At 57.0% G+C, this 13,207-nt stretch overlaps 1 protein-coding gene across 1 annotated transcript; it reads left to right on the top strand.

The window, feature by feature from the left end:
- Positions 1-7,628: 7,628 nt before the first annotated feature.
- On the top strand, positions 7,629-10,746 carry SIX2 (SIX homeobox 2). The gene is made up of 2 exons (XM_059407829.1): positions 7,629-8,203; positions 10,355-10,746. Exons 1-2 carry the CDS (start codon positions 7,644-7,646, stop codon positions 10,683-10,685), a joined length of 891 nt encoding a protein of 296 aa, XP_059263812.1. The 5' UTR covers positions 7,629-7,643; the 3' UTR covers positions 10,686-10,746.
- The last annotated feature ends 2,461 nt before the right edge of the window (positions 10,747-13,207 follow it).

Genomic DNA, 13,207 nt, shown 5'->3' with positions numbered 1-13,207 from the left:
ACACAAAATCCACACTTGCCTGTGGAGCTCTCATGAGGCTTTGTGAGAACAAAACAACAGAAGCAGCAGCCTTGGTCTCGACCCCATAGGAACATGCTATGTCACACTTGCATGCAGCTGTCGTTTGATTTCTGAGACTTGTCTTAATGAGACCAAAATCCTGGAAACATCATAAGATAATGCAAAACATTATGGCAGCTGAAGTTCTCCTGTCCATCTCCAAACAGGGACCCAGCCTTTTCACATACATTAGTTAGTTCATCTTGTCTTCCCCAAACCCTGGGAGCAACGTGTTTCTTACGCCAACTTTTTTTTTTTTTAAGATTTTATTTTTATTTATTTGACAGAGAAATCACAAGTAGGCAGAGAGGCAGGCATAGAGAGAGGAAGGAAGCAGGCTCCCCGCTGAGCAGAGCCTGATGCGGGTCTTAATTCCAGGACCCTGAGATCATGACCTGAGCCAAAGGCAGAGGCTTAACTCACTGAGCCACCCAGGCTCCCCGTTACACCAACTTTTTAATTCTCCCTGGACTGGCAAACTGACTCCATAAGATTAAGTGACTTACCTTTGGTCACACTGGGTCACACTGTTACTAAGGGGCGGAGGCAGTGTTTAAGTAGATAGCCTGACTCCAAACCCTGCCCTCGAGCAAAGCTGCTGCAGGTGGTGAGCTGCAGAGATCCAGGTAGTCTCCTGTGTGCAAGTTCCAGGATTCCAACTGCTCCAGGGCCTCCAGCCACATCTCTGAACATTTCCCACAGTGCTTAGCCCAGTTCTGTCCATTCCACAGAGGTCCGATAATATTTGTCACCTGGAAATTAAATCTGCCTTTTGACACTTAAGACAAGTGCTTTCTGAAATAACATCGATTGTATGTAATTATGCAAACACACTAACCCATCACATCCCGGTAACAGAAGCCTTAGTTATTAAGCACCTATTGTGAACCAGATGTTGTGTAAACTTTATCCCTAATCCCAAATGCAACTGTATTCAATTCAACAAGAAATTGTTGTTGAATGCTTATTGTGCACCAAGCCCTGGGTCATTATTCTCATTTTCCAAATGAGCAAAACAGGCTCCAAGAGTGAGTAATTTACTACAGTGATGGGTCTGGACCAAGGACCCAGTTCTGTCTGACAACAAAGCCCATGCCCTCTGTTCCACCCACACCACTGTCCCCAACGGTGAGCATTTACTAACAGTGCAACTATACTAGAATGATTGGAACAAAGATGGTAATTGCCAGAGGGCCACAGTGCTACCAGGACATCTATTTGAGGTTGACATTGTCCTGGTCCTTCTGCAACAGCCTCGCACACAGGTTTTCCTAAGCTCTGTGCCCTCCCCAGCAGGGCTATATCTTGTTTCTACTGACTTTATTAGAGCGTTTTCACAGCATAAATTAATTAGCACACATTCTTCGATCAGAAACAGCCCCAGGATTTTAGCCTTAATTCACAGAGACAACAAAATAAAGTATTAGATTTCCAAGTTAAGAACAATCTGGCTTTTTTCAGCTTCCCTTTAAAAGATGCAGAACTTGGTGGAAAGCCCTGTGTGGCTGCTTCCAATGGTTGGGGAAGAGTGCCCTCTTGCCTAGGTGCCACCCAAATCGGGAGAGCCAACAGCAGTCACTAGCCAGGGGGCGGGGGTATCACTGATGAGTGGGGTTGATGCATTGTAATTAATGCTAATCAAAATAGATACTGCAGGAGAGAGAAGTGCCAAGCCAGGAATCCCTACTCCCGGATAGAATTTCTCACAGGTAATGGAAAGAAGAAAAAAAAAACAGTCACTTCTTATAGGAAACCTGATCTACACGTTGCCTACAGAGGATTTTTGTAAAGTAACTAAGGAAATGCAACTAAAGACAGCAGCCCCAGAAAAATTAGACCAGCTCGACTTAGAAAACTTTCTTTCCTGCAACCCAAGGGAACCTGGTAATGCTACAGGCAGTTAGAAAGAATTTCTAACAGCCGCGAGTACAGTCTGCAGTTTCTATGTGGCCCTACAGAGACTCTCTGGCTCCTAGTGCTTCTGGTTGGAGGAAGCCCGCAAATGTCTCTGAGACTTCCCCTACAAAGAGGAGGAGAGCTGGGAGGGAAGAACAGGAGAAAAGAAGAGGAAAAAGGCCGTTTTTTCTACTGGCCTGGTACTCCGCAGTTGCAGCTGTCAGTCAAATTCCACTGGTCATTCAGGCATCCATTCAAACATTTCCTGGGCACCCACTGTGTGCAAGGCAGATCCGGATTCCCGGAGGAGGGGGGACACGCAGGTGGGTAGAGGTGGTGGAGATACCAGGGTTAAAAGCCAGTGACTGTTCCCCAGAGGTCCTGCGATCAGACCCTGGCAAACTAGTGCACCCCAAGGGAGCGCACATCCCCAATGCGCCCTACTTCTAGTGGCCTCTCTGCCAGCGCAAACGTTCAGCTAGTGCTGGCGGCCGGTGGGTACTGAGGCACCATCTGGCCCTCCTGGCGCCCTCTCCCTCCTCCACTAGAGGCCTGGGGACTACTGCGCACCCACCCAACGACCCTGACTCTGGGACCTGCCACTTGGGGGCTCTATCGGGCAAACTTGGCCAAGGCAGGTTTAAGGACGCAAAGGCCCTCTGGGGCCCACACAAAAGAAAGAAGAAAAACAAACAAACAAACAAAAAACCAAGAACAAAAATCAGGCGGCGGACTTAGGCTGCTTCCTTAACCCAAAACGGAGAGCCTGGCCACCCCACCCGGATGCCCGGCCCGCCGTGCCCACACCCCAACCTCTCCGCCGGCGAAGGGGCCCAGCGTACCCTGCCAGTTCCCCTGCCAGCCCGGGAGGGAGCGTGGCGCAGGCAGGAAGGGACTCCAGCCCTGACCGTGACCGCGGGCGGGGAGAGAAGGCAGAGAGAGCCAGGCGGGGCGCCATCCGAGGGCGGACAGCGCCCTGGGCCTGGGTACCCGCCTCAGGTCCCGCTTGGTCTTTCTCGGTGCTGGTGCCTTCTCGGGCTGAGTCACCGATTTGCCGGCCTCCAAACGGGACCCCAGCCCTAGTTCTCACTCTTTTCGTTGGAACAAGAATCCCTGTGAGCCCGCGACCTCCGAACCGTTGTCTCGGGAGGGCCTTCTAGGCCGCCTCGTGGGTGTGGAACAAAAGGCCCAGAGAGGGACCCTGCTACTCCGGCCCTGGGGGGCTTGTGACTGTGCCAGGCACATGCGGCGTCGGTGACGCCCCGAGTCGCGCTTTTTCCGGAGGGCTAACGCTGGGAGTCCAGCGCGAAACCTTTCCCGGGGTTGGGATGCCTTGGGGGTCACTTTCTGAAATGGAGATTTATGTGAGTGGAATGCCTGCGCCTTGACTGCCCCCAAACGTTGGGCAACACAGAAAACCGTGGAGTGCCGGGTTTTGCAAATACTACTCTGGTCCCTCCCCCCACCCCGGGGCCGCCATGCAACCTGAGGGGCCCCAGGGCCCAGGGCCCCGCCGCAGGGAGGCCGCGGGAGCCTCAGCGCACACCGGCCCTGCGCCACTTGCCCGCTTGCAACGAAACGCGCAGCGGTCTAGGCGGATGTGGGAGGCCAGGTCTCAGCTAGGGTGCTGCGGGAATAGGGGGCGCTGACGCTCACCACCTCCACCCCCACCCCTGGCAGCGATGTCCCAGATGTCGCAACCTGGTGCGACCTGCGCTATGGGGAGGTCCCCAGGGATTGGCGGCTCCAAAGCCATAGTATGTCCTGACTCAGGGTAAGGGGTGGGGGTGGGGGGGTGGTCTGCAGCCTTCAAAGACTGGAAAAAGTAAAGATTTAAAAAACCCTTTCTGGCCTTCCGTTTTGACACCGAGCACCCCGCCCCCTCGCTCCTTCCTCTGCTAGCGTTGGAAATAGCCTTCAAGCAGCTCCTCCTTACATCACCCCGTTCTTTCCCAAATGGCCTCAACCCAAAGTCAGGGAAGCCCCTAGGAGGCTGGTGAGGTTGCATTCTCCTTTCTGAAGAAGTTCTGTTAGTGGGCAATATGCTAGCACTGGACTGGGCATCAGGTGCCATCTGTGGGGGCGGGGAGGGGGGAGCGGGGTGGTTGCTGGGGCCTTGCTCTGGGGAGTTCCAGACACAAAAGCCCCCAGACTGTTCCTGAGCAAGGGGCAGGGACAGTCTGTCAGTGAGTTCACCTATGTACCTGCACTGCTGCCTTCCAGAAAGTGTGATCCCATGGGACCTCCAGCACACCTTGGAGGCGAAAGAACACATTTCAGTGAGTGCCAAATTTCCACCTACCTACAAGTTTTCCCCTTCCCCACCATAGAGCCTGTCTTATTTGTGCCTGATGAAGTGACCAGTGCAGACCTCCCCAGCATGTCTTCAGATGGAAGGAATATGGGATTGGATAGATTGGGGTGGGTTAGAACCAAGGCTTCTCCAGCAGCTGCTCTGAGCACTGGAACCTGGAGCCAAGGTTGCCTTAACTCACCTCACCCAAATACTGCCAGGTGCTCTGTCCTGTGGCAAATACTACCAGCAAGGGGGCAAGGCACGGAGGGGGCTTCAGATGGTGGAGAGTCTAGCTGAGCTTGTAACCTTTATAGGGCAGGCACTCAGCTGTCCCTGCTAACAAGAGGTTCTAGCCCAGACCTGCTAGAGCCAGTTTCCTACGATATGGAGGGAAGGGGAGAGCTGGTGGCATAGGCACATACACCCAGACATTGGGTCATGGTGTTCCAGGTTTTCCATGCTTGCTCTGTGATGACTTTTCACATGGTGCACATGATATTATCCAGGTCCACGGCTATGCTGTTGGCACGGGTGACTCTGGGGCTTGGCAGCCAGGGGTCCCAAAAAAGGCAAAGCTGGAAAGAACAGTGAGTCTGAAGTTTCAGAAAACATGCCTTAGCTGACCAGGGCAGAACCCAGCTCTGGGGGAAGTTCAATCCTGAAGTTCCAACAGACCAGGGAGGGGTAGATTCATGGTGGAAGTTCGGGCTAAAGATGCAAAATTCACTTGCCTTTTCAAGCTGAGGATTCTCAGACCCAGCCCTCCCCAGAATCAGCAGGGACACAAGAAAGATCACACAAGCCTCATCTACTAGTGGGTGAAAGTGAAGTGGAACAGATCATAAGCCCAGTCTTATATCAAGAATCTACTGCCTAAGCCCACTCACATGGTGAGTGGTCCCCACTCCCCCTCAGCCCAGCCTGACCTTGCCAAGATGTAAGATGGCCATGGTTGAGAGCTTGGACCAACTTCTTATCATTAACCATGTGGCTGAAGATGAGGTCTTGGAAAGAGTAGGCTGCCCATTCTTGGGGTTCAGCAAGGTAGACTGTGAACATTAGTGCAGCCAGGGAGAAATACTTCGCCATGTCTTCCAGAGGCCTCTAAGACTGACTGTTGTGTGAATCCCGGGTAGCAGCACACAGGACTGGGGATAGAGTGGCCTGGATGCAGCAGAGCTCCTCCCACCCAATAGACACACTCGGAAGATGCTACCTGCACGTCTACAGGGAGCTGTCCCTAGCACTGGCTTGGAACCTACTTTTACAGCCCTGATCTCATAACACACACCCAGGAGGCCTCCAAAAGCAAGTCTTAGCGTGAGTCCCAGGGTTCCACTCTTTCATGCCTGCAACTCCCCCAGAGGACTTCTAGACTGATAAAGCAGGGGGAAACTTCTGGAAATCTCACTAAGGAGATGAAATAAACTCAGACTTTTCTCCTAGACACCAAGCAAAGCAAAAACTTGAACCCAAGGTTCTGGACGCCCATCTGGTGCTCCTAGCACAACCTCCAGAGAAAATTTTAAAGGATGGGGTGGGGGAGATTTGTGGCCTAGACAAAGGTTTCACAGTTCTAAGCTGAGGGCAGAGTCCAGGCTCTGTGCTGGCCTGGGTCCTGGAACTGGAAGCAGAGTTGACTCCGGCCTCCCAACAGCTCAGAGCAAAGACCAGGAAACCGAAATGAAAAGGACCAGTCCAGGAAGAAGCTAAGCCCCGGGTTTTTCAAAACCGTAGAAACAGCAGCAGCACCCCTCTCCCCCGCCTTCCAATTCCAGATCTTCCACCTACTTTTCCATGTCCTCCTCCAGGAGAACCAGCACCACTGCTTCCATGCACTCCCTTATAGAGACACAAACGAAAAAACCAGGATTCCCCTTTTAAGACCCTTATTCCGGAGCTCGGAGATCTGGTTCCCAGGCTGGAGATGCCCGAAGCCAAGTCCGAGCTCAGAGGCCAGAGGGTGGGACACAAGTCTTGCGCCTACTCTGCCCTCCCGGACCACCCACCGGCGAAGGCCACGGGCGTCCTAGACTCTATGCCCTCGCCTCCCCGTGAGCAGACTGCTGGCGCAGCAGACAGGAGTCACTTTTCTTAAAGGCCCCAAGTTAGTGCCTGGCGTTTCCTGGGCCGTGGTACCCGTAGGGTTAAGTGTGAGTCCCTGCCCGGCAAAGAGCAGAAAGCACAGAGCTGGGGCGGTACCGACCTCGGGGCAGCCGGCCGCGTTAGGAGAAAGAGGAAAGGCGGGATCCTCCAAGAAGTTGATTCTCAGGCGTCCGCCTGCGGCCACTGCCAAATCTTCTCCACTTCTGTCTCCTACTCCCTCCCCCTTTCCCTCGAAGACCGCCCAGGTCCGGAGTTCCTAGGATGGGGGCGGGGCGCTGTCAGGAGGAAAAACCAAATCTTTGAGAGGCGCCCAAGCACGTCCAAACTCTCCCATCCTACTGGTCCGCTCCAGGGCAGAATCTATCCCCAAAACGCAGGCCCGGGAGGAGGCTGAAGACCTGGAGTGGGGGTAGGGCACCCGGTGGGGCCTCGAGAAAGCTGTTCTAAGTTTCTTCCCCCTCGAGGTACCCTCCACCCTTCTCACTCCTCTTCCTCCCAGCACCCCCTTAAACAGTTCCCCGCCTTCTCCTCTCCCGTGTTCCCTCCCCACCTCGATCCTCCCCTTTTCTTCTCCTAGCGTTTCCACTCCGCCTCCCCCTTCCCGTGCCCGTCCTCTCCCTTGCTCTTTGGGCGTCCGCCCCGTCAATCACCACCGCCGCCGGCCCCCGCCCGGTCCTCTCCTCCTCCCAGGTTCTTGGAGCACCTCCCGCTCGCGTCTCGGGCCGCCCTCGGCTTTGCGCTGAGCCCGGCGATCTGTCAGCGGAGCCGGCCGGGGGGAGCCGCCCGACCCGCCGGGGCTCGGGTTACCAGTGACTGACAGCGTCTCCATGGCGAATAATTTGACTCCGACTATTGTCTGGCGCGGGCAGGCCCCGGGTCAGATAACCAGACCAATCAGGGCGCGGGCCGCCGCGCCTCAAGCCCGCTTAGAATAATATTATTAAAAAAGCAGCGAGCGAGCTAGACGGGAGGGAGAGCGTGCGAGAAACGAGCGAGGGAGCGGCGGGCGGGCGCGGAGCATGCGGAGCGGCGCCCCGGGCGACCCCCGGGCTTGGACGAGGGCGCAGGCGAGGCGCGAAGGCGGCGGGGGCGCGGAGGAGCGCGGCAGCTGCGGCCGGCGCCGGGACGGGCTGCAGTGACTCGGAGTTCGCCGGGAGACCGCGCGGGGCCGGGGGGGGCAGCCCCGCCCGCCTCTCGGCGCGGACGGCCCGGCGGGGAGGCGCCCATGCCGGACAGCGCAGCGCGGTGAGGGCGCGCGCGGGCGGGCGGGGGCGCAGCCGGCACCATGTCCATGCTGCCAACCTTCGGCTTCACGCAGGAGCAAGTGGCGTGCGTGTGCGAGGTGCTGCAGCAGGGCGGCAACATCGAGCGGCTGGGCCGCTTCCTGTGGTCGCTGCCCGCCTGCGAGCACCTCCACAAGAATGAGAGTGTGCTCAAGGCCAAGGCGGTGGTGGCCTTCCACCGCGGCAACTTCCGCGAGCTCTACAAGATCCTGGAGAGCCACCAGTTCTCGCCGCACAACCACGCCAAGCTGCAGCAGCTGTGGCTCAAGGCGCACTACATCGAGGCGGAGAAGCTGCGCGGCCGGCCCCTGGGCGCCGTGGGCAAATACCGCGTGCGCCGCAAGTTTCCGCTGCCGCGCTCCATCTGGGACGGCGAGGAGACCAGCTACTGCTTCAAGGAAAAGAGTCGCAGCGTGCTGCGCGAGTGGTACGCGCATAACCCCTACCCCTCACCGCGCGAGAAGCGCGAGCTGGCCGAGGCCACTGGCCTCACCACCACGCAGGTCAGCAACTGGTTCAAGAACCGGCGGCAGCGCGACCGGGCAGCGGAGGCCAAAGAAAGGTACGAGTAAGTAGAACTTCGGCGCCAGTTCCCCCCGGGGCTCCAGGGTGGGGGTCGCGGGGCGTCTGCGCAGCCCCTGGGAAGAGGCCTAAACGGGATACTCGGTCCCTGCCACTTCCCAGCTGCAGCCTCGACTGACCCTGCCGGCCTTCAGGTCTTGTGGTGGGAGACCGAGAGGTCAGAAATTTGTCTAAAGCGGGCAAAGCGATCGGGGAGGTTGTCAGCTCACTCCCTGGTCGCTTGCAAAGAAAAGTGGAGAGGCAGCGAACTTTGGGGCAAAAGCAAGACAGTGGCTGGATCCTGTGCAATGGGGGACACAGCAGGCAGGGTGTGACAGTCTTCAGAAGGACAGAGGGGACTCTCTCAGGGCTGCAGATTTGGGGCTGTCTGTGCGAATTCACGGGCACTTCTGCGCACTTCCTGTTCGTCTTACTCGGCTCTAGGCCCAAGTGAGATTAGGGGTCAGGACTGGGATTAATACTTTCCTGGTGTGACCTGCACGTGGAGGGGCCTGGGCAAGAATAGTCCTTGTCTGGATATGGAAGTTGATAGGGAGACTTTATCCTTTATAGGAAGGACCAAGAGGAACAAGACTGGGAGGAATTGTCAGCTGTAGGAGAGCAAAGAGAAACACATGCCCTTTTTCTTGCCTTCTTGGACCCAGCAGTCCTTCCCTGGCCTGTCCAGCTCTTGACTCTTCTCCCCTCAGGCCCTACAGTGCGGGAGGTTGGTAGTTCTGGGGTGAACTGAGAGCCGAAGAAGGGCTGGGAGTTGCCTTGTCCTCAAGGAAACCAGGACTTCCTGAACCAGCCTAACAGTTGACCATTAGGCCCTAGTGACTGCCAGCCTGTGGCTCTTGTGAACCCCAAATACGAAGGAGGAAATGGGAGAAAAACCGGTTGTGGGAACAGAAATCCAGCCTGAGTGTAACAGCAAAACAAGACACCTGGGGTTGGGGGTATAGGGCGTGGTGCAGCCCAGAGTAAATGATTAGGGTCCGGGTTGGGTGGCGGGGTGTTGATGAACAGCGGAACTAGATCTCTGAAAGTGGAAGGGGGAGCTTCAGGCCGATCCTGGCCTCCCAGACAATGAGGTCAGGGTATGTACAGTTGGAAGTTCTCCATTGCCAGCCATGTAGGAAGTTCCCCTCCAGGAAAACAGAAAGAAAGGTCTTGGGAAGCCAGTGAAGAGAAAAGTGACCCAAGATTCCAAATCTCCCGATCTGGTCCGGGCTGACAGTCAAAGGCAGAGCAGGAGGTGGGTTCTCCTTGCTGGGGTCCCCCTCTACCCAGCCTGGCATGCATCCAGACTCCTGAAGAACTCGGGTTCTCGGGCCAGGCCCCAGGTGAGAGTGGCAGAACCCTCCAGTTTCTATATGCTGGAAAAGTCTAGGCCTGGATTAGCAATCCCCCCACCAAGGGCTGCTCTCCAAGCCCCCAGCTTCCAGTCTTCCAGCGGAAGTTTGCACTGTGCCACCAGGGAGAAGGCTACAACCTGAGGGCTTTGTCCTGTCCTTGGGCCCAGCAAGGAGAGCCCTCACAAGATCTGCCAGTTTGGACCTAGAAAGAAAGGACCCTTAGCTCCAGGAGCCTGACCCTCAATCAGAGATTTCCCTTAAGTGGTGAAGGCCTTTGAGAGCTCTAACTTCACCTGGCTCTCCCAGCCCCACCTCCACTCAACAACTCTGGTTTGGGGAGCCAAGCGTCTGAAAATCCAGGCATCTTCCCTTCCTTCCTGTCTCCTTCTCCCCCAACTCTACTGAGCCCTGCTCTGCGGCCCCTCTCCTCTGGCAAAGAAATGTTAGCAACTCAGTGCAAGGCGGGGGGGGGGGGGGGAGCGGTAGGGCCGCAATCTACAAAGAACAGGAAAGATATTCAAGAGGTTAAGAACAAGAGACGCGAAGGGATAGAGATGGCACAGAGAAAAGGACAAGAGAGAGAAAATCTTGTACTGAACGAGTAAGAGAATCGGCAGAAAGCTCGAGAGCCCCAGGCCAGGCGGAGAAAATGGTAGAAACCGAAAACACCCGCGGGCAGCGCCCGGCGGCTCGGGCGCGGAGGCGAGCGGCGGGCTCTGGCTCCGGGCGACGCGGTGGCGCCGAGCGGCCTCGGTTTCCCCGCTGACCCGGCCGCTTTGCTCCTGCACTTGCAGGGAGAACAGCGAGAACTCCAACTCCAACAGCCACAACCCGCTGGCTGCGTCGCTGAATGGCAGCGGCAAGTCGGTGCTAGGCAGCTCGGAGGACGAGAAGACGCCGTCGGGGACGCCAGACCACTCGTCGTCGAGCCCCGCTCTGCTGCTCAGCCCGCCGCCGCCCCCTGGGCTGCCGTCCCTGCACAGCCTGGGCCACCCTCCCGGCCCCAGCGCCGTACCCGTGCCCGTGCCGGGCGGAGGCGGCGCGGACCCGCTGCAGCACCACCACGGCCTGCAGGACTCCATCCTCAACCCCATGTCGGCCAACCTCGTGGACCTGGGCTCCTAGAGCCCCGCCTGCCTCGACGCGCTCGCCTTCCAGGCTTGGCGCTGGGGACCGCAGAGACAATGTCGGGAGGGCGCCCTGTGCCGGCGGCCCCATCAGGTACTGAAAGTCCCACTCGCTGAGCGGGCAGAACTGCCGGCAGAACTGCCGGCGGGGGCAGGGTGGATGGCTCTTCGGTTTGGCCTTCGTCTGGGATTTGTTTTCAACAAGTTGCTTCTGAGATCGTTTTGGAGGCCTGGGATCTGGCCTTGAACCTGGGAAGGGAATAAATTATACACATTCTCATATTCTCTCTCCAGACCTTCTCATCCCTTTTATCCTTTTCCCTTCCCTGCTCTTTCTTCCAGTTCCTTTCCCTTCCTTCTCTCTTGTCCTCTCTCCGTCCCCTTCTTGCTTTCCCTGGTCCCGATCCCTCCATATTTCTGGCTTGTCACCCCTCAGTATGTTTTTGTTTCTCTATTTCTGTTTTTCTGTCTCTCCTCTGGCCGGCCCCTTGCTCTCCTGGCCCCAAGATCTGTACCCCCGAGCCTTTCTCCTCCTTCCGGGACGTCTATTTGCATCCTCCTAACTCGCTTTCCCCGGGTGGACGTGGCAGGGGAAGAGCAGAGGAACCAGGCCTTCTCCAGAGGCCCTCCCCAAGGTTCAGTGGGGCTGCAGGTGTCCGCTCCGCGCCTAATAACTTAAGCGAAAGAGAAAGGACCGGGGTGCTGGGGACTCGGAGCGGCGCCCTTGCCGCTTGCCCCTCTGTTTCTCTCCAGTGAGGCCGGCCGCGTTCTCTCCTCTTCCTCCCGGGGCTGGGGCCACAGTGCTCCGGCAGAGTGTGCCTCCCGAGCCGCGGACTTGCCGTCTCCCTGTTACGCCCTCATGTGAATGTTCTTCGGGAAATATTTCTGCTTTTATTTTATAATAAAATTAGAAATCATAAATATATATATGGATATATACCACAAGGCCCGTGATCCGGGAGTGCAGCAGTGTCTGATTTCCCTACAGGGACTCGACACCCCGGTGGACCGTTCTGGGCAGCGATGTCCCAGGAGCCCCAGATATCAGGAGCCGCCTTCCCCCATTCACGGCGCATAACAGCCCTTAAGGTGAAGGGACCGAAAACTCTGAAACCTCCTCCCACCCTCCCAAAGCCCTGCCTCCCACTTTCCTGTCGGGAAAACTCCCTCAAAAGCACGAAGGGGGTGGGTGGTCTCCTCTTGGGGACTCTTCTCCCCGCCATTACCAGAGCAGGGCCCTCGCTCTCCTCTTTCTTCATTTCGGGAGGAGAGTAAGAAAAGAGAAGCTGTGTGCTGAACAAGGAAGGGATGCATGTTTGGAGATGCCAGAGCTGGGGAACAAACCGGACCACGTAGGCTTCCTCAGCGGTGGCAGCAGTCCGCAGAACCTGATGGCATGCCCTGGGCAGGTTCGCAGGCCCCAAGGAGTGCTGCGGAGCCCGCGCAAAGCCCGGGTGGTGCGTGTGGATGTAGAGGAAAGGTCTCCAGGCTCTGAAATCGGTCGTTTTGGGACTGTGATGAAAGGAGGGGGCAAGAAGGGAAGCCTGAGGAGACTGGGGAGGCCTGGCCGGTGGGCGCATGTTTTTAATAGGAGCACAGGGCACCTCCGCACACCGTGCTCAGTCGGTCCCTAGTATGGGTACATTAACCTGTAGCAGCCTCTCCCTTTTGGGGCCCCGGTCCACCTTTCACCCTCCACATTAAGCGGTGCTCGGAAGCCTATCCTGCCAGATTCCAAGCTGTGCAGGACTCCTCGAGGAGGAAGTTGTGGCTTTAGCGTCTCCGGGTCATGACCGGGCTGTGGGCACCGAACACGTTCCTCCTCTGCGCCCAGGATGTTTCGGTGCAGGCATGCCTCCTGGAATCCACGGGAAAGAGGGAATGAGGCGCTCTTCGAACAGCGAGATCCTAGAGTGCTGGGACCTCTTTGGAGACTTCCCTCCCTGATGAAATCAGCGTTCGCTGAAGACCCTTTAGCGCCTCTTTTCTGAGTACTGCAGAGTCGTTCTGGCCAAGATGCGGGCAGCCGCGGACAGCTGGGCGGGCTTACTGGGCTGGGGAGCTATGCCTCTGCCTTTACTCTGTGCAGGCCTGAAGGTCGAGGGAATCGCCAGTAGGCTCAGACTGCTCTGCATGGGCCCCACCGGGCACCACAAGAAGAACTCCAACCCTGGCAGCGCACTCCTCATCTTCGGGAGGCTCTGCTCTCTCCGGTGTAACTTGGCTTCCCCCGGGGCAGGTCTATGCTTACATGGCCCCAGCTGTCTGACCTTCACTGAGCGGCAGAGTGAAGAACCGTCTATTGCCTGAGGGTCCGCAGAGGCTCAAGAGACCAGAAACATCACCTTGAGTCCCCAGAGCTGAGCCACCAGTCCCAGGCTTAGACTCTGGAGCCCACATACCCTTACCTGCCTCCTATTTTCCACACTCCCACTCCCAGGGAAACAGGCTTTGTGCGAACTTTCACAAAGACACCACCATACGCAATCATCATTCGAGTCACTGAGACAGAAAGGCTGT

This window comes from Mustela nigripes, chromosome 7, assembly GCF_022355385.1.
Source record: "Mustela nigripes isolate SB6536 chromosome 7, MUSNIG.SB6536, whole genome shotgun sequence".
Lineage (NCBI taxonomy): Eukaryota > Metazoa > Chordata > Mammalia > Carnivora > Mustelidae > Mustela > Mustela nigripes.
Note: the sequence above shows the minus strand (reverse complement) of the source record. Positions and strands in the feature narration are given on the sequence as shown.

Bases quoted from the DNA above. Each gene is read 5' to 3' on its own strand.
- SIX2 (XM_059407829.1), top strand. From the start codon at position 7,644: ATGTCCATGCTGCCAACCTTCGGCTTCACGCAGGAGCAAGTGGCGTGC. The intron at 8,204-10,354 runs GTACGAGTAAGT...CTGCACTTGCAG, and splicing joins GCAGCGGAGGCCAAAGAAAG to GGAGAACAGCGAGAACTCCA.